The sequence below is a fragment of the Gekko japonicus genome, unplaced genomic scaffold, assembly GCF_001447785.1.
Source record: "Gekko japonicus isolate JY-2015 unplaced genomic scaffold, Gekko_japonicus_V1.1 scaffold3660, whole genome shotgun sequence".
Taxonomy (NCBI): Eukaryota; Metazoa; Chordata; class Lepidosauria; order Squamata; family Gekkonidae; genus Gekko; species Gekko japonicus.
This window is the reverse complement of record NW_015160943.1, coordinates 24,492-47,706: the sequence shown is the minus strand read 5'-3', so window position 1 is coordinate 47,706 and position 23,215 is coordinate 24,492. Positions and strand designations below refer to the sequence as shown.

At 46.8% G+C, this 23,215-nt stretch overlaps 1 protein-coding gene across 2 annotated transcripts in view; it reads right to left on the bottom strand.

Annotated features, from left to right (window-relative positions):
• LOC107122165 (transmembrane protein 68-like) overlaps positions 1–23,215 on the bottom strand; it is a 45,770-nt gene that overhangs the window by 3,678 nt on the left and 18,877 nt on the right. For both annotated transcript variants that reach the window (XM_015425196.1, XM_015425203.1), the window contains exons 3-5: positions 21,859–22,023; positions 16,754–16,947; positions 1,792–1,852 (exon numbers count right to left, since the gene is read on the bottom strand). In XM_015425196.1, the coding sequence (XP_015280682.1) occupies positions 1,792–1,852; positions 16,754–16,947; positions 21,859–22,023 (420 nt within the window). The remainder of the gene's footprint in view (positions 1–1,791; positions 1,853–16,753; positions 16,948–21,858; positions 22,024–23,215) is intronic.

The following is a 23,215-nucleotide window of genomic DNA, read 5'->3' as shown; positions in this document are numbered from 1 at the left end:
GAGGGCTCCCCCCCTATGATGCCTGTGCGCACCACGGCACTACAGACACCTTTCCTGTTGCCCACCTAGTGTTCTTAGAAACTGGGGCGGGGCGGGGGTCTTTTGCCCAACGAGGGTTCGGATTGGCTGTGCAGACTTTTAAAAGCACTGAAGTGAGTGACTGAAGGTAAAAGCTGTGAGAGCCACTGCATGGCTCCCTCCACCTCCTGTGGCAGCCATTGTGTAGCTATTTCTGCCTCCTGGGCAGGCCCGTGGGGCCTCTCGGAGCCCAGCCCTCCCCAACTTCCCATCCGGCCCAGGCCCCCCCAACTTCCAATTTTTTATTTTATTTGTGACGCTTCCTAGGTGTGTGTGTGGGGGGGAGGGTGTCTCTGTGGGGTGCCCCCCGATTTATTTAAAGGCCCCCGGAATTTAAAAAATCCTAGTTACAAGCCTACTTGTGCGGCAGCCATTTTGTGAGTGTGCCCACCATTCTGTGCCGGAATTCCAAAGGTTAGACAAACAGGAACGAGGAGGAATCACGGGCAAAAAACAAGAATAATTCCCCAGAGACAAAAAAAATAAAATACCAGTCGTTAATGCATGAAACTACAGTCTAATGGAAACAAAGGGCCATAGCAATCACATGTGAATGAACATGAATATTTTAAAGCATTACAAAGATTCCACAAGAATTTACAAGTATACTTAACACAATATAAACTACAAACTCTATAGAGTATAAAGCTGGCAAGGACAATGTAGCTGAATAGAATACTGGCTAATGATCATAAGATTCAAAAGAGACGCAACGAAGGTGATAAATAAGCCACTTCAGTCTATTATTCTCTTCTCCAAATCTTAAATCTTTGTAATGCTTTAGAATATTCATGTTCATTTACATATGATTGTTATCAGGGGTCATTTCCTGCAGGAGCGCACAGGAGTGGAGCTCTGGCAGTAAAGAGCCCAGGGGGCGGGCACATGCAACAAGCCCCACCCCCTGCTCCCAGCAGCCCTCAGTCAGAGCAAGAAGCAGCCAGGTAAGTTGGAGAGCTCCCCCCCCCGCCCCCCTGGTCCAAAACAGTCCAGTGGCACCTTTAAGACCAGGTTTTATTCAGGTACAAGCTCTCCCTCCTCTGCGAGGACAGATCTCCCCCAATAGCTAGCAATCCAAAACAGCCCAGTAGAGCCTGAGCGGTGGGTGTTGCCTTTTGACACACTTCTGGTGATGCCAGGGGGCGTGGCATATTCAAATAAGTTATGCTAATGTTATGCTAATGAGTTATGCTAATGAGCTCCTGCACCTCTTTTTCTACGAAATGACCCCTGATTGTTATGATCCTTTATTTCAATTAGACTGTAGTTTCACGCATCGATGACTGGTACTTTTTTTGGTCCCTGGGGACTTATTCTTGGTTTTTGCCCGGAATTCCAAAGGTGCTTGCAAGCTCAGCGAGGTTGGAGCCTCCAGACTGGACTAACTTTGCACAGGACTGCACTGTTAGGATTACAAACATCAATAACAGTATAGATTTTTTTAAAAAAATGCTGGGATGCTTTAATAGTTGTTAATTTTAATGATTTCTATGCTTTTGAAATAATTTTACCATGCGCCCCTCCGTAAGCCAACCTCAAGCAGATTTTGGAGAGGCGGCGTATAAGTACTCTAAATGGTTTTCTAAAAACTTCCTTAAAATCTTCAAAATAAATAACACCGTACCAAAGACTACACAAAAGCTCTCAGACAGAAGCACTAAGGTAAAAACGACAATAAAAAGCAATTCATATGAAACCAGTGAAGGGTCTTACTTATTCCACCAAGGGATCGGATTCCTTCCCGAACATTTTGTGTGAACATCGGGATGATGGGCTGAAAGGGGGACAGAGGGAGGACATCCATTAGGGGGAAAAAATGGCCACTTGATTATTTGTTTCCACCTCCCCCACCCCCACCCCTGCTTTTTGCACAAATTAGCATAGGGTAAATAAAATCCCAACTTGCGTCGTTCAGCAGAAAAGGAAAGGCTTCACTGTAAAGGGAGTGAAATGATGATGGGCAGGATCCAATCCTCTTCTAAGGAGCCCTCCTCTAGTGTAAGCGGCTCTTCCGCCGGCACAAGAGCCGCTCACGTTGGAGGAAGGCGTCAAGCTTCGGCCAGAAGGTCAGGTCAGGTGTGAATATTTAAATAAATAGATAAAACTTTGCTCGGCAGAGTGTTTGGACAAGCGGCAGCATCCACCCCCATATTTGCAAAACAAATCATATTTGCATATTTGATTTCATATTGGAATTTTTTTTGAATGAGGTTAGAGCAGCTTTTGGTCTTTTCTTGTAAGAGAACCTGGTGAATAAGGGTAGGTGTTTGATGCTGTTCAAGTAGTGGTTTGCTATTATTATTATTATTATTGTATCAGTGGTACATTTAACCCCCTTCAGGGATGCTTTTAACATTGGGTAAGCACCACCATGCATGGGAGGTTAGATGCTACTCAACAGCTGTTTGAATGCATAAAGCTGCCTTATACTGAATCAAACCACTGCCCCATCAAGGTCAGTATTGTCTACTCGGACTGGCAGCAGCTCTCCGGGGTTTCAACTAGAAGTCTTTCCTATCACCTCCTGCCTGCTCCTTTAAGAAGAAGAAGAAGAGAAGAGATTGGATTTATACCCCGCCCTTCACTACCCAAAGGAGTCTCAGAGCGGCTTACAAACTCCTTTCCCTTCCCCTCCCCACAACAGACACCCTGTGAGGTGGGTGGGGCTGAGAGAGCTCTGACACAAACTGCTCTTTTTCAAGGACAGCTGTGCCAGAGCTTGTGACTGACCCAAGGTCACACCAGCAGCTGCAAGTGGAGGAGTGGGGAATCAAACCCGGTTCTCCCAGATTAGAGTCAGCACACTTAACCACGACACCAAACTGGAGATACCCAGGATTGAACCTGGGGCTTCTGCAAACCGAGCAGATGCTCTGCCACTGAGCCACGGCCCCTCCCTGTTCGTTCTAAATGGCTTAACGCTGACCATTTATATCAGAACTTTGCATGCATCCCCTACAAAAGCCTGTAGGTCCTTTCCTCCCACATGGATGGAAGAAGCAGCTTTCGACGACTCACTAATTACAGTGGCTTGAATCTTTGTCGACTATCATAATAATCTGCACTAGTCTAATAATGTGTCAGGAATGTTCAAATGGGTGAACTGCCACTTTCATCCACCACCTCCCATCTGTGATTAAGTTCGTAAGAAGGAAAGAACCACCTATTAGCAAAGAAAGGGATTGTGTAGCCAGAAATATTTGCAACCTTTATACACATATGCACATGGATACACTTATATACTTAATATTTCCTGGTTAGGAGCTATGTTTTAGGGGTTGGGCTAAAAAAAATTCCAAAGCCTACCAAAGGCACAACACTGTCAACAATTAATAAGCTCTCCCAGCACCAATCAACATGATCGGAAAAAGGAGCCTACGCTTGTGCACTTGTCAAAGATCTTTCAGATGAGCAATGTTGAATGCACATATGTTGGTCTATTATCTATTCATTTGATTTTAGTTTATATACGTTTGATTTTCACACACACACAGAGAGAGATAAATAGCTTTGGAATTAGAAAGACTGAAATCATTGGAAGTTTCTACAAGAACATCTGAACTAGCAACTAGAATCCTTGTATATTTTCAGACCCACAACTTTACTGTGCTCATATAGGTGTGGCTGGGTTTTTTGGGGAGTATTTCCCACCAAAATATTACATCCTATCTGGTGCTATAATGTAGGATCTCCGGAGAACCTCATGACAACTGGATGCAGGCTGTGCTATGTTTGTCAGCAAGAGTTAGTAATAGTTGGAGAAGTCAACTGCAATTATTTGAGTTGGGCAACAAGTTCCATGGCATATGGAATGTCAAATAAACTCCTGACATGCCTAACTGGTAACTTTCTCTTTCAGGAGGAGGAAAGAATGAGAGATCAGCTATCCCGATCAATGCTCCCTCCAAGCTGTGCAGTCCTGTGGGCAAAACCTCTACTTTGTGAGCTCCTGGCATTCAAGTTGTGAGCGAGAGATTTGGCTCCTGCATCAATTAGTTGGCTCTGGAGCCGCCTTTCCTGAGCGCAGACAAAAATGTGTGAGTCAGAGGCTAAAAAACTGTGAGCCAGCTCACACTAACTCAGCTTAGAGGGAACACTGATCCCGATATCTATCCCGATTCTAACTATATCTGGCCAATGAGGTGGGATTGGTGGGCACTTTGAGGGAAGTGACTGCATAGTGCTGAAATTCCTTATTGGAAAGCTGAAGGTGAACATAGTCAAACAAACACCCAGACTTTCCCCTGAAAAACTTAGAGAAATACAAGGCAGGATTTGATGACTGGATAATCTCATCAAACAAAAGTGTCCAGGATGGGAAGGAGGGTCCCAAGGGAGGGGTCCCTAAAGGCAGCAGCGTCAACTGCACCAGTGACAAAATAAGTCAAAATGGCCATGTAAAAAAAGAACATGAGTGATAAACTGAAAAATCCAAAAGGATACATCGAGGAAAAGGAAGAAGTCATTTGGAATGTTTATGGTCAAGTACCCCATGCTTCTACAAACACTGACAGGAAAGCCAAAGCTAACAGATCAGCTGAGGCTGTTGACCAATGCTAAGAAAAACTGAAAATGTTTATTTTTTTCCAGGTATGTTTATATGTTTATTTATTTTTGTCACATATACCCCATTTTTCTCTCCAGTGGGGACCAGTTTGGTGTAGTGGTTAGGAGTGTGGACTCTAATCTGGGAGAACCGGGTTTGATTCCCCACTCCTCCACACGCAGCTGCTGGTGTGACCTTGGGTCAGTTACAAGTTCTCTCAGAGCTGTTCTCTCACAAGCAGTCCTCAAAAGAGCTCTCTCAGCCCCACCTGCCTCACAGGCAGAGTTCCCTCTGAGTAAGTGTGAGCTAGCTCACAGTTTTTTTAGCCTCCGGCTCACACATTTTTTCCTAGGTCAGGAAGGATGGCTCCAGAGCAAACTAATTGATGCAGTAGCAAAATTGCTCGCTCACAACTTTAATGCCAGTCGCTCACAAAGGAGGATTTTTGCTCACAGGACTCCACAGCTTAGAGGGGAGCATTGCTCACAGGGTGTCTGTTGTGGGGAGGGGAAGGGAAAGGAGTTTGTAAGCCGCTCTGAGACTCCTTCGGGTAGTGAAGGGCAGGGTATAAATCCAATCTCTTCTTCTTCTTCTTTTACCTCCCAGGGTGTCTGTTGTGGGGAGGAGAAGGGAAAGGAGTTTGTCAGCCGCTCTGAGACTCCTTCGGGTAGTGAAGGGCGGGGTATAAATCCAATCTCTTCTTCTTCTTTTACCTCACAGGGCATGTGTTGTGGGGAGGGGAAGGGAAAGGAGATTGTAAGCCACTTTGAGACTCCTTTGGGTAGTGAAGGGCGGGGTATAAATCCAATCTCTTCTTCTTCTTTTACCTCACAGGGCGTCTGTTGTGGGGAGGGGAAGGGAAAGGTGCTTGTAAGCCACTTTGAGACTCCTTCGGGTAGTGAAGGGAGGGGTATAAATCCAATCTTCTCTTCTTCTTTTACCTCACAGGGCGTCTGTTGTGGGGAGGGGAAGGGAAAGGTGTTTGTAAGCCACTTTGAGACTCCTTTGGGTAGTGAAGGGAGGGGTATAAATCTAATCTCTTCTTCTTTTACCTCACAGGGCGTCTGTTGTGGGGAGGGGAAGGGAAAGGAGAGTGTAAGCCGCTCTGAGACTCCTTTGGGTGGTGAAGGGCGGGGTATAAATCCAATCTCCTCCTCCTCCTCTCCAAAGTGGCTTACGAATGGTAGTGAGGAGGGTAAAATGTTAACGGTTTAACAAAGAGAAGGCACAGGGTTGCCAGGTCTGGGTTGGAAAATACCTGGAGAATTGGGGGGGGTGGAGCCTGAGGAGGGCGGGGTTTAGGGAGGGACTTCAATAGGATATGATGCCACAGAGTCCACCTTCCAAAGCGGCCATTTTCTCCAGTGGAACTGATCTTGGTCACCTGGAGACCCACTGTCATAGCACGGGATCTCCAGGTGCCACTTGGAGGCTGGCAAACCTAACAAGGCGGTATGGCTTGATCTCTATTTGACCTCTGTCCTCTCCGGCAAGGGAAACTGCAGGCAACCTCACAAGAATGAATGAATTTTGAGAGGACAGAATTTTGAGGGGGGCCGAGGAATACCTGGTCACCATAAACAAGTTCGAGCCTTCTGGAATGCCTGAACGGCATCCAAAAGGAACTTCCTGAGGTACTCTCAGACCACTGGACGCCATCTTTGAGAAACCGTGGTGACTGGTGAGGGGCTGCGCTGCCTGGAAACAGGCACGTGCCGTCCCAGTCTTCAAGACAGCAGGGGAAAGAGGAGCTTGGGAAACGTCGTGCCAGTGAGCCAAACCACTGCTGGGAAAGATACTAGAGCAGATCGCTATGCGGGCTATCTGTCGCCATCACGAAAAGAATGCTGTCATTAGTCGAAGCCAGTGTGGAAGAGGAAACCCTGCCAGGCAGGTCTTACTGCATTTTTGGGGGGGATCAGGTTAACAGCCTGGTGGATTTCAGTGCTTGTGAATGGCACTTCAGAAATCCGGCAGGAAGTGCCCCAGGGCTCTGTCCTGGTCACAAATAGGTCCAAAAGGTGGAGGAGAAGAAGGAGAAGGAGAAGAACCTTTCCTACCCCTCCTCACAACTGTGTGGTAGGTGGAGCTGAGAGAGCTCTTTTGAGAATTGCAGAGGAGGAGGAAGAAGCGGAAGAAGAAGAGGAAGAAGAGAAGGAGGAGGAGGAAGAAGAAGAAGAGGAGGAGGAAGAGGAAGAAAAGAGGAGGAGGAAGAAGAAGAAGGAGGAAGAGGAAGAAGAAGCGGAAGAAGAGGAAGAAGAGGAGGAGGAGTTGGTTTTTATACCCCACTTTTCTCTACCCTAAGTCTCGAAGCCGCTTACAATCGCCTTCCCTTCCTCTCCCCACAGCAGTTACCTTCTCGGGTAGGGGAGGCTGAGAGGGGGAATTGTGACTGGCCCAACAGGCTTCATGCGGAAGGGGGGGGGAATGAAACCCGGTTATCCAGATTAGAGTCCAGCGCTGTTAATCGCTACACCACACTGGCTTAACCAACAGGCACCAGGTGAGGCAGGTGGGGCCGAAAGAGTTCTGAGAGGATGGTGACTGGCCCAAGGTCACCCAGCAGGCCTCATGTGAAGAAGGAGTGGGGAATCAAACCTGGTTCTCCCAGATCAGGGTCTGCTGCTTTTAACCACTAGATCACGCTGGCATATATGTTAACCAAAACCTCCGCTTGAAAACCAAATTCAATGTAAACCTTGTTGCGCTCACTCAAGCAGGTAAAACCGGCCACTCAAGGCACTGACTTAAGGGTGGAGGGGAGAGTTCAGGATTTTTCTGCACTGTGATATTCTGCAATAGGCAGGGAAATGGCCATTTCAATAAGCAATAAACAACTGCGTTCAAGAGCACTAGGATGCTGCCACAACATTTCTAGAAATTAGCAAGAGAAGGGACGGGCAATTGTTGGGGCAACGTCTCGGCTTTGTATTCTTATCCTTCCTTCCTGCATGTGTAAGGGCTGGGTGTGACCAGAGACACGAGCCGGAGGGCTCGTCGCCTGTGAATTGCAGTTGGAAGAACCGGCTGTGGAAGCCCAACCAGACCGAGATCTGTTGTGGTTTTGACGTTTGGTGTATTTGTTTCGCTGCTGTTGGATAGCCCTCTCGAGAGAAAAGAGGGATAGAAATATTTAAATAAATAAATAAATCAGGCGTGGGGATAAACTTAGGTTCTCCAAGAAGGAGAAGAGGAGGAGGAGATTGGATTTATACCCCGCACTTCACTACCCAAAGGAGTCTCAGAGCGGCTTACAAACTCCTTTCCCTTCCCCTCCCCACAACAGGCACCCCTTGAGGTAGGCGGGGCTGAGAGAGCTCTTTCAACAGCTGCTCTTTCAAGAACAGCTCTGACAGAACTATGGCTTGCCCAAGGTCATCCAGCAGGTGCAAATGGAGGAGTGGGGAATCAAACCCGGTTCTCCCAGATCAGAGTCCATGCACTTAACCACTACACCAAACTGGCTCTCCCACTACACCAAGAGAAGGCCCCCCATCCGCCCCGCCCCCCCAGGTTGGATAGCACTCAATCAGCTGCGGGAGAAGAGCAGAGGACAACTACGAATAGCGCTAGAGAGCCAGTTTGGTGTTGTGGTTAAGTGCGCGGACTCTAATTTGGGAGAACCAGGTTTGATTCCCCCACTCCTCCACTTGCAGCACCTGGCTGGATGACCTTGGGCAAGCCATCGTTATGTCAGAGCTGTTGTCTCAAGGACAGTTCTCTCAGAGCTCTCTCAGCCCCACCTACCTCACAGGGTGTCTGTTGTGGGGAGGGGAAGGGAAAGGAGTTTGTAAGCTGCTCTGAGACGCCGAGTGAAGGGCGGGGTATAAATCCAATCTCCTCCCCCCCTCTTCTTCTTCTTAACAACGCAGCTGGATTAAAGCCAAAAGGACGTTTCAGTTGTTGAGGTGAATGGATGCACAATGAAAATCCAAAGCTGCTCAACACATACAATAGGAACGTGGAACGTGAGAAGTATGGCTCAAGATAAGTTTGAAATGATAGAATGAGAAATGGAGCATTTTTAAGTATTGCAGTCGTGGGAGCAGGTCAACTAACTTGTACTGGATGAGGACATTTTCAGTCACAAAATTACAAAAGTGTTTTATGCAGGAAATGACAAACGTGGAAGGAACGGAGTTGCTCTAATCGTGAGGCGGGATACAGCACAAGCAATCGGGGGCTACAATGCAAAGCGTCTGATCGAATAATGTCAATCGGACTTCGTGGAAAGCCTGTCAACCTAACCATTATTCAAGTTCACACCCCCAATGACAGATGCAGAAGAGGAAGGAAATGGAGAAGGCTTTTACGCAAGTGACCAGGAATAAACAGATCACACAACTAAACAAGATGTGGTGATAATCGTAGGCGCCTGGAATGCAAAAGTGGGGAACAAAGTAGAATCAAATGTTGTCCAAAAATTTGGCCAGGGAAATGAAGCAGGAGAGTGACTCGTAGCATTCTGTGAAGATGTCAAGTTGTTCGTTGCGAACACATGCTTCGGGCAACTGAACGGATGACTGCATATCTGGACATTGCTAGATGGCCAATACAGAAATCAAACAAATTACATAACTGGGAGCAGAAGATGGGGAGACTCTATTCCAGGGGTCCCAAGTTTGGTGCCCATTGGTGCCACGGGGCCTGCCAACACCTCTCCCGACACCTGCCAAGTGTCCTTAGGAAGTGGGAGGGACCAGGTGGGGCTTCTTGAGAGCCAGTTTGGTGTAGTGGTTAAGTGTGCGGACTCTAATCCCATTCTAGACAATATAGAGTTAAACAAATTTGATTAGGAAAACATAACGGAAGCTAAATACAAATTGATGCTTTATTGTGAATAATATAACCAATTTAGCTTCCCGTATTTTGCCTATAACTTAATGCTCTTAGTGTACAATAGTAAAACATGCTTGGATTTATATGCATTACTAAACCTTATTGGACATATACAAACTCTACCTGTAATGATGTTTATTAAGTCTATCTTCAACCCTAATGTCATGTCAAACTGTTTATACTGTTGTATTATTAAAATCAAGAAAAGTTCTTAAAAAAAAAGAAAGTGTGCGGACTCTAATCTGGGAGAACCGAGTCTGATTCCCCACTCTTCCACATGCAGCTGCTGGTGTGACTTAGGGTCAGTCACAAGTTCTCTCAGAGCTGTTCTCTCAAGAGCAGTCCTTGAAAGAGCTCTCTCAGCCCCACCTACCTTACAGGGTGTCTGTTGTGGGGAGGGGAAGGGAAAGGAGTTTGTAAGCCGCTCTGAGACTCCGAGTGAAGGGCGGGGTATAAATCCAATCTCTTCTTCTTCTCCTCTTCTTTCCCAACACCTGCCAAGTGTCCTTAATAAAGTGGGAGGGGCCAGGTGGAGCTCTTGCCCAGCAAGGCTTCTGATTGCCTCTGCAGATTTTGAAAAATGTTATTTTGGCAGCAGCTGCCAGCACAGCACAAGGAGCTTCACTGTGCGACTGAAGGTTGGCTGCAGCAGCCATTTTGCCACTGGCTTTGTCTCCAGTGGCAGCCATTTTGTGGCTGCACCCACCACAGTGTGTTGGAATTCTAAAGGTGCCCTCGGGCTCAAAAAGGTTGCCCCCCCCCTGCTCTGTCCTCTCTGCTAAAACAGGACCAGGAGCCAATCTGTGACGCAAGCCATGGACTGTCAATATCGAAAATCAGATTACAGTGAAGAAAAACACCAAAACACTCACAGTGCCAAAATACAATATAAACACCATTCCTGAAGGGTTTAAAGACCACGTAAAGGACAGATTTGCATTACTAAGTTCAAGTGAACGGGAACTGGAAGAACTATGGGTTGAAAAACCAGAGATATTATCAAGGAAGAATGCACAGAGACTAGTCCGGTAGCCAAAAGAAATGAACAGCCTCAGTGGATGGCTCATGAAACGCTTAGAATTGCTAAAGATAAATGAGAAGCAGAAGTAAAAGGTGACAGAAATGGAATCAGAAGTCTAAATGCAGCATTCTAGCAACTTTGCACACAGACGCAAAGAGAACTATCACCAGCGTAAAGAAATAGAAGAGAACAACAAAAAAGGAAGAACAAGAGATCTGTTCCACGAGATCCAAGAAAGCAAAGGGAAATTTAAAGCAAGGTTAGGTCCAACTGACTTGCGATGTCTTGCTCAATTAACCTCTTGTCATCACAGCTGGATTTCTGTTGGCTGATCTCTGTTCTGGGGACTTGGTGACGGGCCTTAAAGGGGCATGTCACCAGCTGCTGCACAGTATCAGGGTGGTTCTTGAGGCATTTGACAAGGTGGTACGGGAACCTACACGTTCTTATTCGGTGATTCTTGTCATATGGACACTGCATTAGTTTCTCTGGATTCAAAGCATCAATGTAGTTGTCAGCCATATCCATTTCGTGGAAGTTGATATCGTGAAGACCACAGCACCCCTTCCTCTGGGCCTTGTGTATCTCGAACCGATGCCTACCCTGGGAAACAGCCCTATGACTACTTCGGAGAGTGGGTCGAAATCAGCCAGCAGGGTTAGGCATGCTGAACAATCAACATGGTAACACACTAAGTGAACAGGTCAAATACAGAAAAGATGGGAACGACACACTGAAGAACTATGTGACAGATTCCTTCCGAGAAGAGTCTTTTGAAGAAGAACCTACAGTTTTAGAAAGGGAAGTGAGAGCTGCACAGAAAGGAATGGAAGAAACAGATCACCTGGAGCAGATGGGATATCAATGGAGCCATTTCAAGCCACAGAAACAGAGTGCACCAGAACCTCAACAAGAATATGCCAACAAACATGGAAACAATAAATAATCAATCTACATTCCGATTCTGAAAAAGGAGAAATCAAAAGACTGCAGCAACTATTGGACCACCTCCTTAATGTCTCACGTGAGTAAAACAATGCTCAAAATCTTACAACAAACCTCAACTTTCATGGGTGGTTTTTCCTATAACACACTAGCTATCTTTTTTAATTGCATAGATGTCTTTGTTTAGATGAGTAAGTTTCTATGTGATGTATGGCTCCTAATTCTGACTATGGATGTAAAGGGTCAGAGTAGTCATATGACAAATAATAAGTCCAGCACAGCAAACATTGTCTCCGAGATCTTTAACAAGCCTACGTTTGGTTCACGGGTCATTTGGTCAATACTATGTTCTCAACTCTTATATCCCTCTAAGGTATACCCTCCTGCTGTTATTAGTGCTTGTGTTATTTATTTTTCTGCTTTCTATTGTATTACTATGTAAAAGAATAAAAAAATCTTAATACAAAAAAAATATATCTTACAACAAACACTGTTACCATGTATGAAATGAGAAATGCCAGATGTCCATGCTGGATTCAGAAAAGGAAGAGACACTGGAAACCATATTGCAAATTTAAATCGGTTACTGAAGCGTATGAGAGAATTTCAGAAGAAAGCCAGCTTGTGTTTCATAGATGACAGTTAAGTCTTTTGACTGTCTGGATCATGAAAAGTTACGGCTGGTTTTAAAAGAAATGGGTGTGCCACAACATCTGATTGTTCTGATAAGCAACCTGGGCAAGAAGTTACTGTTGGAACAGAATATGGAGAAACAGCAGGCCTCCCAGTTGGCCAAGGTGTCAGACAAAGATGTGTTTCATCTCCCTGTCTCTTTGATCTATATGCAGGATAGATCATAAGGAAAGCTGGATTAGTCTTAGATGAAAGTGGAGTGAAACTGGTGGGAAAGAACATTAAACGTCCGTGCAGCTATTTAAGTGCTATAATGTTTTGTTTAGTTTGTAATTTAATATTTCTGTTTATCGGTAAGGATTTTCCTCTCTGGTTGACTGTTTTCTTGAGAACACCGCAACACTAGAAATCTACAGATTTAGAAATATTGTGATTTAGTTATATTAATCTTGATGTATTAATGTTTAGTGTCAAGTATTGCTTGAGAATTCTTGTAATGGTTTTGATGTAATGTATTACTGAGCTGCAGACCGGAAGGTGGCAGTTCGGCAGTTCGAGACCCTAGTGCCGTATAACGCAGTGAGCGCCCGTCTCTGGCCCCAGCTCCTGCCAACCTAGCAGTTCAAAAGCAAGAAATTGCAAGTAGATAAATAGTAGGTACTGCTTCGGTGGGAAGGTAACAGCATTCCATGCGCCTCTGTGTTTAGTCATGCCGGCCACATGACCACGGAAACGTCTTCTGACAGCGCTGGCTCTTCGGCTTGGAAAGGGAGATGAGCACTGCCCCCTAGAGTCGGTCTCGACTGGCTTTCCAGCAAGGGAAACCTTTACCTTTACCTTTATTACTGTTTTATTCATTAACGTTAGTTGCTTTGTTTCTCTCTATAATTTGTTTGCTGTATTGTTGGCAGCCGTACTGAAGTAATAAAATATTTCTTAGGAATGACGCGGACGATACCACATTACTAGCAGAAGACTTGAAACGACCACTGACGAAGGTCAACGTAGAAAGGGCCAAAGTGGGATTAGAGCGGAGCGTCAAGAAGTGAGGACTACGGAGGAGTCGCACAAGTTTAAAGCTGGCGACGAAGAAGCTGAAATTGCTGAGGATTTTCTATTCCCCGGCTCCACCATCCACCGAAAGGGAGGCAGCAACCAAGGAATCAGACGGAGACGGAGACTGGGAAGGGCAGCCATGGAGGAGCTAGAGAAGATCCTTAAGGATGTGCCGCTGGCGACCAAGATGAATGCATGAACACATTAAGCTGCCTTGGACTGAATCAGACCCTGCGTCCATCAAGGTCAGTATTGTCTACTCAGACCGGCAGCCGCTCGGCTGCCGGTCTGAGTAGACAATACTGACCTTGATGGACGCAGGGTCTGATTCAGTCCAAGGCAGCTTAATGTGTTCATGCATTCATCTTGGTCGCCAGCGGCACATCCTTAAGGATCTTCTCTAGCTCCTCCATGGCTGCCCTTCCCAGTCTCCGTCTCCGTCTGATTCCTTGGTTGCTGCCTCCCTTTCGGTGGATGGTGGAGCCGGGGAATAGAAAATCCTCAGCAATTTCAGCTTCTTCGTCGCCAGCTTTAAACTTGTGCGACTCCTCCGTAGTCCTCACTTCTTGACGCTCCGCTCTAATCCCACGGTTGCGGTGCTCATCTCCGTTTCAAAGCCGAAGAGCCAGCGCTGTCCGAAGACGTTTCCGTGGTCATGTGGCCGGCATGACTAAACACCAAGGCGCACGGAACGTTGTTCCCTTCCCACCGAAGTGGTACCTATTTATCTACTTGCAGTTTCTTGCTTTCGAACTGCTCGGTTGGCAGGAGCTGGAACTAGAGACAGGAGCTCACTCTGTCATGCGGCACACTGGGGTCTCGAACCACTTGAGCCACCGCAGCTCCATTAACAGTTAAAATACATTAAAAGACAACTTATAAACATCATATACGTATGGGGCGTGAAAGCTGGACAATGAAGAAAGCTAACAGGAAGAAAGTAGATTTATAGGATCACAGAGTCACAGAGTTGGAAGGGGCCACGCCGGCCATCTACTCCAACCCTCTGCTCAATGCAGGATTCATTTGAGACGTGGTGTTGGAGGAGAGCTTCACGGCTATCGCATAGTGCCAGAAGGACAAAGCGGTGGGCTCTAGATGAAACTGAGCCTGAACTCTCCCTGGAAGCCAAAAAGTGACTGAACTGAGCCTATCGCACTTTGGTCACATCATGTCAGACTCGGGTAGATTATGTATAAACCCCGCCATGTACCCTAACCGTATTGATTCCGTTTTCCTCTCCTTTCCCTCTGTATCCGTTTCCCCCTGCCTGTGTATGAGTGCGGTTATCGCCTCTCGCCCGACAGGAGTATCGAGCTTGCAGACGTAACTTTCTCTGAAGCCCTCAGGAGATGCTTTCTCATGGGAAGACATCCTTGAGAGACACAAACTTTGATTAGCTAGTATTGAGTCCTATTGTTCTAGCCCAGTGGTGGCGAACCTATGGCACGGGTGCCAGAGGTGGCACTCAGAGCCCTCTCTGTGGGCATGCGTGCCATCACCCCAGCCAGGCCCAGACCATCATTAAAGTGTTGAATTCTCTGCCAAGTAATTTTAAGTAAATGAAAGCATTTGGGATGGCTTTCCTTACTTTGTTTGGATCATCATAAATTAATGTATGAGTTGTTTTTTCTAAAATAAAACTTCAGTATTCAGGTTCAATTGCCATGTTGGCACTTTGCGATAAATAAGTGGGTTTTGGGTCGCAGTTTGGGCACTCGGTCTCTAAAAGGTTCGCCATCACTGTTCTAGGCCCTAGTCTATGTAGGCTGATGTGTGCGAATGGAATGTGTGACGGTAACTATATCCAAACTTCCCGCCTTCAGGTCTCAGGCCTGACAAGAGATTCCTTCCCTGCACTTCCCATATCTTCTAATAAACGTCTCGAAACTGAAAGTCGCCGTGGAGAATGAGTTGATTGACGGGGACCCTGACACATTATGAGAAAAGAAGAATGGCCGGAAAAGGCAAACCATGCTGGGAAAAGCGGAAGGCAGCCAGAAAAGAGGGAGACCCAACACAAGAAGGATCGACCCCGTCAAGGAAGCCACGAGGGCCCTTCGTTTGCACGAGCAAAGCTGTCAACGACAGGACCTTTTTGAGGTCATTGACTCATAGGGTCACTGTAGGTTGGAAGCGACCTGACGGTAGTCAACACACACACACCACAAAAGGCACTGCAGTCTCTCCAAACGGTGCCTGATTTCCTTTCTGCTTCCAGAGGGTCTCTAGAAGAACCCGTAATGGCCTCTCCGCAAGACCGTGCCCCCTCCGGATGGAGAAGAGGAAGCAGAGGCAGGCAACCCCGCCCATCTTTCTGGTCTCTCACACACCTAGAAAGACCTCAGCCCTTGCGTGTTACCTGAAGGAAGCTCACACCACAACCCGTGCTCCCTCCAAGCTGTGCAGTCATGTGAGCAAAAATCCTACTTTGTGAGCTACTGGCATTAAAGTTGTGAGCAGTGTTCCCTCTAAGCTGAGTTAGTGTGAGATAGCTCAGTTTTTTAGGTTCTGGCTCACACATTTTTGTCTTAACTCAGGAAGGATGGCTCCAGAGCAAACTAATTTATGCAGTAGCCAAATCGCTCGCTCACAACTTTAATGCCAGTAGATCACAAAGTAGAATTTTTCCTCATAAGATTCCATAGCTTAGAGCAGTGCTGGCGAACCTATGGCACGGGTGCCAGAGGTGGCACTCAGAGCCCTCTCTGTGGGCACACGTGCCATCGCCCCAACCAAGCCCAGACCATAATTAAAGTGTTGAATTCTCTGCCAAGTAATTTTAAGTAAATGAAAGCATTTGGGATTGCTTTCATTACTTTGTTTGGATCATCTTAAGTTAATGTGTGAGTTGTTTTTTCTAAAGTAAAACCTCAGCATTCAGGTTAAATTGCCGTGTTGGCACTTTGCGATAAATAAGTGGGTTTTGGGTCGCAGTTTGGGCACTCAGTCTCTAAAAGGTTCGCCATCACTGCCTTAGAGGGAACATTGGTTGTAAGCGAGCGATTTGGCTGCTGCATTCATTAGTTTGCCCTGGAGCCCTCCTTCCTGAGCAAAATGTTTGAGCAGGAGGCTAAAAAATTGTGAGCCAGCTCACACTAACTCAGCTTAGAGGGAACACTGACCACAACCCAAGTGTGTGACTCTCGTGTTAGGAGAACAAGTATAAAAAAAAACAGTCGTGAGTGTCGGACCCACAAATCAAGGGGTCAACAAGACACCTGGGATCCATTAGAAGCTTAGCGGCATACTTGAGCCTGAACATTTACTGAGATCAGCGTCCTGAATGTATTACCTTTCATGACTTGTTGTAAAGCACTTTATGAACAAGAGAACTTTTGTACTACTCTAACATTCCCTGAGGAAGATCCAATTTTGAAACGTTGTTATATAATCCGGAGACGGTTGATGATGTACCTTTGCACTAGGATTTTCTTATGATTTGTAGGAATTCATTTATTGTGCTGTAGTGCTTCAGACTGTAATACAAAGCATTTTCTTTGCAAGTCTTGTTGACTGCTTGATTTGTGGGTCACACACTCACAACTGTTTTCTTTATACTTGCTCTCTGATTGGGTCGTGTTTGTCCACATTTGTCTCGTGTTAGGATCCATTCATGCTCCAAGAATACTCACCACTTTGGCATCGATTGCCACCTGAGCAAATCCTTTACGGTTCCCCCATATGATGGAGTAGTTTTCGTTGCTGAAGAGGGCCTCTCGGACGCCTCCCGGAGCGATGGCCAGCAAGTCGCCGTTCCTTAGTGCTTTCACACACTCCTCCTGCGATCCGTGCTTCACACTGAACACATCGAGCAAGAGTTTAAAGCCTGCAAGTGGTGAGAAACAGGGTCACGTACATAGGACAGAAGCTGTGGTCGATCGCAGGGGGTCGCCAACCTTTCCGAGCCTGCAGGCCCCTTTGGAATTATGACATGGTGAGGTGGGCGCAGCCAGAAAAGGGCTGTGACAAAATGGTTTCCAGAGGAGGCGGAGCCAGCCACAAGATGGCTGCCGCAGCTTACCTTCAGTCACACAGGGAAGACCCTTATGCAGGGGTGGCAGATGCGGCCAAAGCCACATTTCAAAAAAATCTTCACAGCCAATCAAATCTACGATGGCCAATTGGAAACCTTCCAGGGCAAAAGCCCCACCCACTTTCTAAAAATACTCGGTTGATGCCAAGAAAGTTGTCAGCGGGTCGCCCACGGGCACCACATTGGGGACCCCTGGTCTGCTTCTAATTTTGGGAGCGACTCTGGAATAAACAGTGGACAGAAACAGCAGGTATGATTGCTGACCCAAACCTTGATGGGTTTAATTTTCCAAAAGGCAGCTGCTCGATCTGGTCACCATGCCTGAAAAGGGATACTTTAGAGACTCAAAAGGGGCAGAAAAGAGCAACCAAAATAATCAGGGGGGCTAGAGCAACTGCCTATGAGGATTAGGAAGAAGAAGGAGGAGAAGAGGAGGAAGAAGAGAAGGAGGAACAGGAAGAAGATTGGATTTATACCCTGCCCTTCACTCAAGAGTCTCAGAGCGGCTTACAATCTCCTTTCCCTTCCCCTCCCCACAACAGACACCCTGTGAGGCAGGTGGGGCTGAGAGAGCTCTTTCGAGGACTGCCCGTGAGAGAACAGCTCTGAGAGAACTTGTGACTGACCCAAGGTCACACCAGCTGCTGCATGAGGAGGAGTGGGGAATCAAACCTGGTTCTCCAAATTAGAACATAAGAACATAAGAGAAGCCAATGTTGGATCAGTCCAATGGCCCATCTAGTCCAACAGTCTGTGTCACACAGTGGCCAAAAATACCAGGTGCCATCAAGAGGTCCAGCAGTGGGGCCAGAACACTAGAAGCCCTCCCGCTGCCCCCCCCCCAAGCACTAAGAAGACAGAGCATCCCTTTTCCATGTGTTAATCACTCTTTGGGTGAAGAAGGACTTCCTTTTATCCGTTCTGACCCAACCGCTCAACAATTTTATTGAGTGCCCACGAGTTCTTGTATTGTGAGAAAGGGGGAAAAGGACTTCTTTCTCCACCTGCTCTATCCCACGCGTAATCTTATAAACCTCGATCATGTCACCCCTCAGCTGTCGTTTCTCCAAGCTAAAGAGCCCCAAGCGCTTTAACCTTTCTTCATAGGGTCCGCCGCTCTTAACCACTACATCAAACTGGCTCCCAATGGACTGTTTAGTTTTCTAAAACATGCAAGTGAGGGGAGACATTATGGAGGTCTACGAAATTTTGCATGGTGGGGGCAAAAGTAGACAAGTTCTCCCATGGTACTAAAACCTGGAGTCATCCACTAATGCTGAAGGGTGGGAGATTCGGGACAGACAAAAGGAAGTACTTCTTCACACGGTGCATAGTTAAATTGTGGAACTCACTACCACAGGATGTGGTTATGGCCACCAACTTGGAAGCCTTTAAAAGGGGACTGGACAAATTCAGGCAAGACAGGGCTATCAATAGCTACTTGTAGGGCTGCCAAGTCCCCCAGGGGGGCGGGGGATTGCCCGCCCAAAGGGCCCCAACCCCACCGGTCCGGATCAGGCCGGCGGGGGGAACCCTGCCCCCAAAGTACCCGGGTCGGGGTGACGTGCCCGGCATGATGACCTCACCCGGAAGTGACGTCATCACGTTGGGCACGTCACCGACCAACACTCTAGCAGTCAGCCTGGAAACTTTATGGTACCACAGAGTTTCCAGGCTGATTGCTAGAACGTCAGCTGACAACGTGCCCAACATGATAAAGTCACTTCCGGGTGACATCATCGTGGGATGATGAAGTCACTTCTGGGTGACATCATCATGGCACGCAAGAATGTCCCGAGCAGGGACCAACTCTCCCCCGCTGTGCCAAGTAAGTGACTTGGCAACCCTAGCTACTAGTGATGTTAGATATCTCCTCCCTCCAGTATCAAAGGCATACTGCCTCTTTATATCAGTTGCTGGGCAGCCCAGGTGGGACGATGCTGTCGCAGTCAGCCTGCTTCTGGGCTTCCGTTCCAGGAGTCCGCTGATTGGCTGCTGCGTGAACAGAAGCCTGGACTTGATGGGCCAGTGCCCTGATCCAGCATGGCTCTTCTCACATTCTAATGGTCCAATAACCCTCTCCCCTCTTCCCCACCCAGCCAAGTTGGACCTAATGAAAATCTTCCCCCTCAGAATACCCACAAAGTCATCGACAGCTTCCAATAACTACCAACTCACGAGAGACAGCAGCCAGGGCCAGACCATCTGGGCACGGTGGATGTAGGCTGGTCACTTGTGGACTTGGCAGCTTAACCCACCCAGTCTACTGCAGCACCACAAAGGAAAGGCGTAGCTTGGACCCCGGACATAAAAGTCTTGGCTCCAATCTAACCCCTCAGAATACCCACAAAGTCATCGACAGCTTCCAATAACTACCAACTCACGAGAGACAGCAGCCAGGGCCAGACCATCTGGGCACGGTGGATGTAGGCTGATCACTTGTGGACTTGGCAACTTAACCCACCCAGTCTACTGCAGCACCACAAAGGAAAGGCGTAGCTTGGACCCCGGACATAAAAGACTTGGTTCCAATCTAAGTTCTGTGAATTTGGGCAGATCATGAGCGGGAGGGCAGGGAAGGCTACCTCAGTTTGGTGTAGTGGTTAAGTGTGCGGACCGGGTTTGATTCCCCACTCCTCCACTTGCAGCTGCCGGATGACCTTGGGCAAGCCACAGTTCTGAAAAGAGCTGTCCTTGAAAGGGCAGTCCTTGAAAGAGCTCTCTCAGCCCCACCTACCTCACAGGGTGTCTGTTGTGGGGAGGGGAGGGGAAAGGAGTTTGTAAGTCACTCTGAGACTCCGAGTGAAGGGCGGGGTATAAATCTAACCATCTCCATCTCTTCCTCCATCTCCTCCCCTCCCCCTCCTCCTCATGGCCCTTTCTTACACGCCCAGGGAAATGCTGATTGCCACTTTGGGGTCAGGGAGCAAATTTTCTGCAGTTATTTTCTGGGGGTGGAACGGCAGTCACTGGGGGTGTGTGTGGGGAAGTATTTGTGAATTCCCTGCATTGTGCAAGGGGGTTGGACTAGATGACCCTGGAGATCCCTTCCAACTCTATGATTCAATGCTGATTTCCGTCAGCAAAGTAGGACTTCCTGCCTTTCTGTGCACCCCCCCCCCCCCACTGCTTCTGAAAACTTTTTATCCCAGAAAGCAGTCCCTGATAAAGCAGATTTACATTCGGGTTTGAAACCCTGAAGCCACTGCTTGAGAACTGTGCCCCTGCTGTTATTTGCAGAGCGTTGTGCAATGAGAGAATAACAGCTCCAATAATCCAAATCTATAGACAACAGAAAGCTATATACATGCGCTATACACAGTTAATGATCAGGAAATCATAGAAAAGAAAGTTATAGTATCAAATATCAAAACATGTGTGAATTAAAGGTAAAGGTAAAGGTTCCCTTGCTCGAAAGCCAGTCGAGTCCGACTCTAGGGTTGGGGTGCTCATCTCTGTTTCAAAGCCGAAGAGCCAGTGCTATCCGAAGACGTTTCCGTGGTCATGTGGCCGGCATGACTAAACACCAAGGCGCGGAACGCTGTTACCTTCCCACCAAAGTGGTACCTATTTATCTACTTGCAATTTCTTGCTTTCGAACTGCTAGGTTGGCAGGAGCTGGAACTAGAGATGGGAGCTCACTCCGTCATGCGGCGACTTGGGTCTCGAACTGCTGAACTACCGACCTTCCACAGCCTGCAGTTCAGCATCTTAACCACTTGAGCCACCGCAGCTCCTATGTGTGAATTACAATAATATAAAAAAGAGGGAAGGACCAAAAGAGGTGCTGGTTGACGAGGTTTTTCGGAATACAAGTTCGTTTCGAACGGCTTCATCCGAACAAGGACCTGGTTGAACAAAAAGGTGTCCTTCCTTCAGAATGTTCCTTTAGAATGTTTCATTGCAACTTGGCAAATGATGAGAATTGTTATGAAGAGGAAAGAGATTGCTACGATTGGCCTCGGTGGGGAGGGCAGGGTAAAAGTCTAAGTAATAAATAAACAAACAAATCTCTGCTATCATACTCAATGATGAATGAATCTTACATCATTTGGTAATAATAGAAATTTTTCGAATTCAGTATGTGGTCACTTGCAAGTCTTTTGTAGTGCTGGAGTATTAAAAAGATTCTGCAGCTGGAGAAATTCAAACCAAGGCAAAGAGGCTTTGGCTAGTAGGTCCAATTTTGCTTTGCACATGAAGTGTTTGTTAGGGGTTAAGTCATTGAGGGGTAACATGTGGGGCTGTTTCCATAGCATGAATGAGTTTTTGTGTTGGGCGGGGGGTTGTGTTGTTCTTTGTTGTTGCAAAAAATAAATAAAATGTTTATTAAAAAAAAATGATGAATGAATCTTAGAAGACACCTTTTTGTTCAACAAGGTCCCTGCTCGAATGAAGCCAGTCGGAACGAACTTGTATTCCGTTATTTGCAGAGCTGCAGAACGGTCCTGCAACAGACAAACAGCAAAGTAACTTGCCAGACAGTAATAACAACAACAACAACAATTATTATTATTGTTATTGTTATTATTGTTATTATTTAGACTTTTATACTGCTTCCCCCGCAAAGCGAGCTCAGAGTGGTGCGCAACGCTTTACTCAAAAGAAATCCCCGCCCAGAATACTCATTTTTTAAGAGGTCCAAGTGAGGATGCTCCTAACCAATCGACAGACACCCTAAACCCCACTGTGAGTGAATTTTACCTGGAATCGAGAAGACAAAGTGGTCGGCCACGATGTGGCAGATCCTCTTCTTCCTGATCAGGACGGTGGCCATGAAATAGAAGAAGTCAATCGGAGTCGCTCCATGGTAAAAGACGACGAGTGCGGGGCCGTCCGGTATTCTTTCGATGCCGTGCAGCTCATAGCCTGTTGAGAGCAGAAGGTATTTGGAGGATAACTACTGCAGGGAGTTTGCACAAGAGGTAAGAGATTGCTACGGTTGGCCATTACCGAAAGAGGGAAGTCTTCCGCTTAAGAACATACAAAGAGCCCTGATGGATCAGAACGGTGGTCCGTCTAGTCCAGCATCCCGTCTCACACAGTGGTTGACCGGATCCTCTGGAGGGCCAACAGCAGGGCACAGAGGCCGAGGCCTTCCCCTGAGGTTTTCCTCCTGGCTCTGGGATTCAGGGGCTTTTGAGATCTTTCAAGACACACTAGATGAGTAGGTTGGCTAAACTATCTCAGCTGAACTGCTCTTACCTTCTCACATAAGAAGAGCCCTGCTGGATCAGATCAGTGGTCCATCTAGTCCAGCATCCTGTCTCACACAGGGGCCGACCAGTTCCTCTGGAACTTCCCTTTCATGAATAGAAGCTAATCCAAATGAGGGTATCGCCCTAACATCTTACTCTGTAAAACCAGCCCGACAACTTTTTCCAAAACTGCTTCCATGTGAAGGTTTTGCTGTGGGCTAGCATCCATATCGGAATGTTTTAGAGTTTGTTTTTAAGCATCCACACAACGTAGTCCTCTTCTAATCTACTCCCTGGCTATTCCCCGCTTTGATGATATCTTTACAGAAATAGTTTTGATACTATCGTTTGGAAATCATATTCAAAGCGCTTCTGCACAATGCGTGGGTGGGAACGGCTATATTTGGAAGCTTCCACTAGGGTTTGGAAATTCCTGAAGATTTGGGGTTGCTACAGAACTACGTTACACCAATCAATTACTATAGTCAAATAGCTCCCCTAATTAATCAGCATTCTTTTTTTAAAACCGCTCTAGCAATTTTTGTTGTGGCAATATAAGATGCATCTCTACAACAAAAAGGGCATACTTTTAAAAAATAAATTAAAGCAGAGAATTTAGTGGAGCTAACAGATCACGGCAATAGATCCTTATAATGTTTTGGAGACTACGGCCTGCTTACTGTCATTCTGTTCAGCAAAACCAAGGCCTTCCCTCCCCAGGCCCAGGAGACCAAGGCGCAAACATAAAATAAAAGTGGGTCCCCCCCCCCAACTACAGCTGAAATGCTTATATTGTTTATTTGACTAGTCATATCCTCAGGGGTCATTTTGTCGAAAAAGAGGTGCAGGACTTCATTAGCATA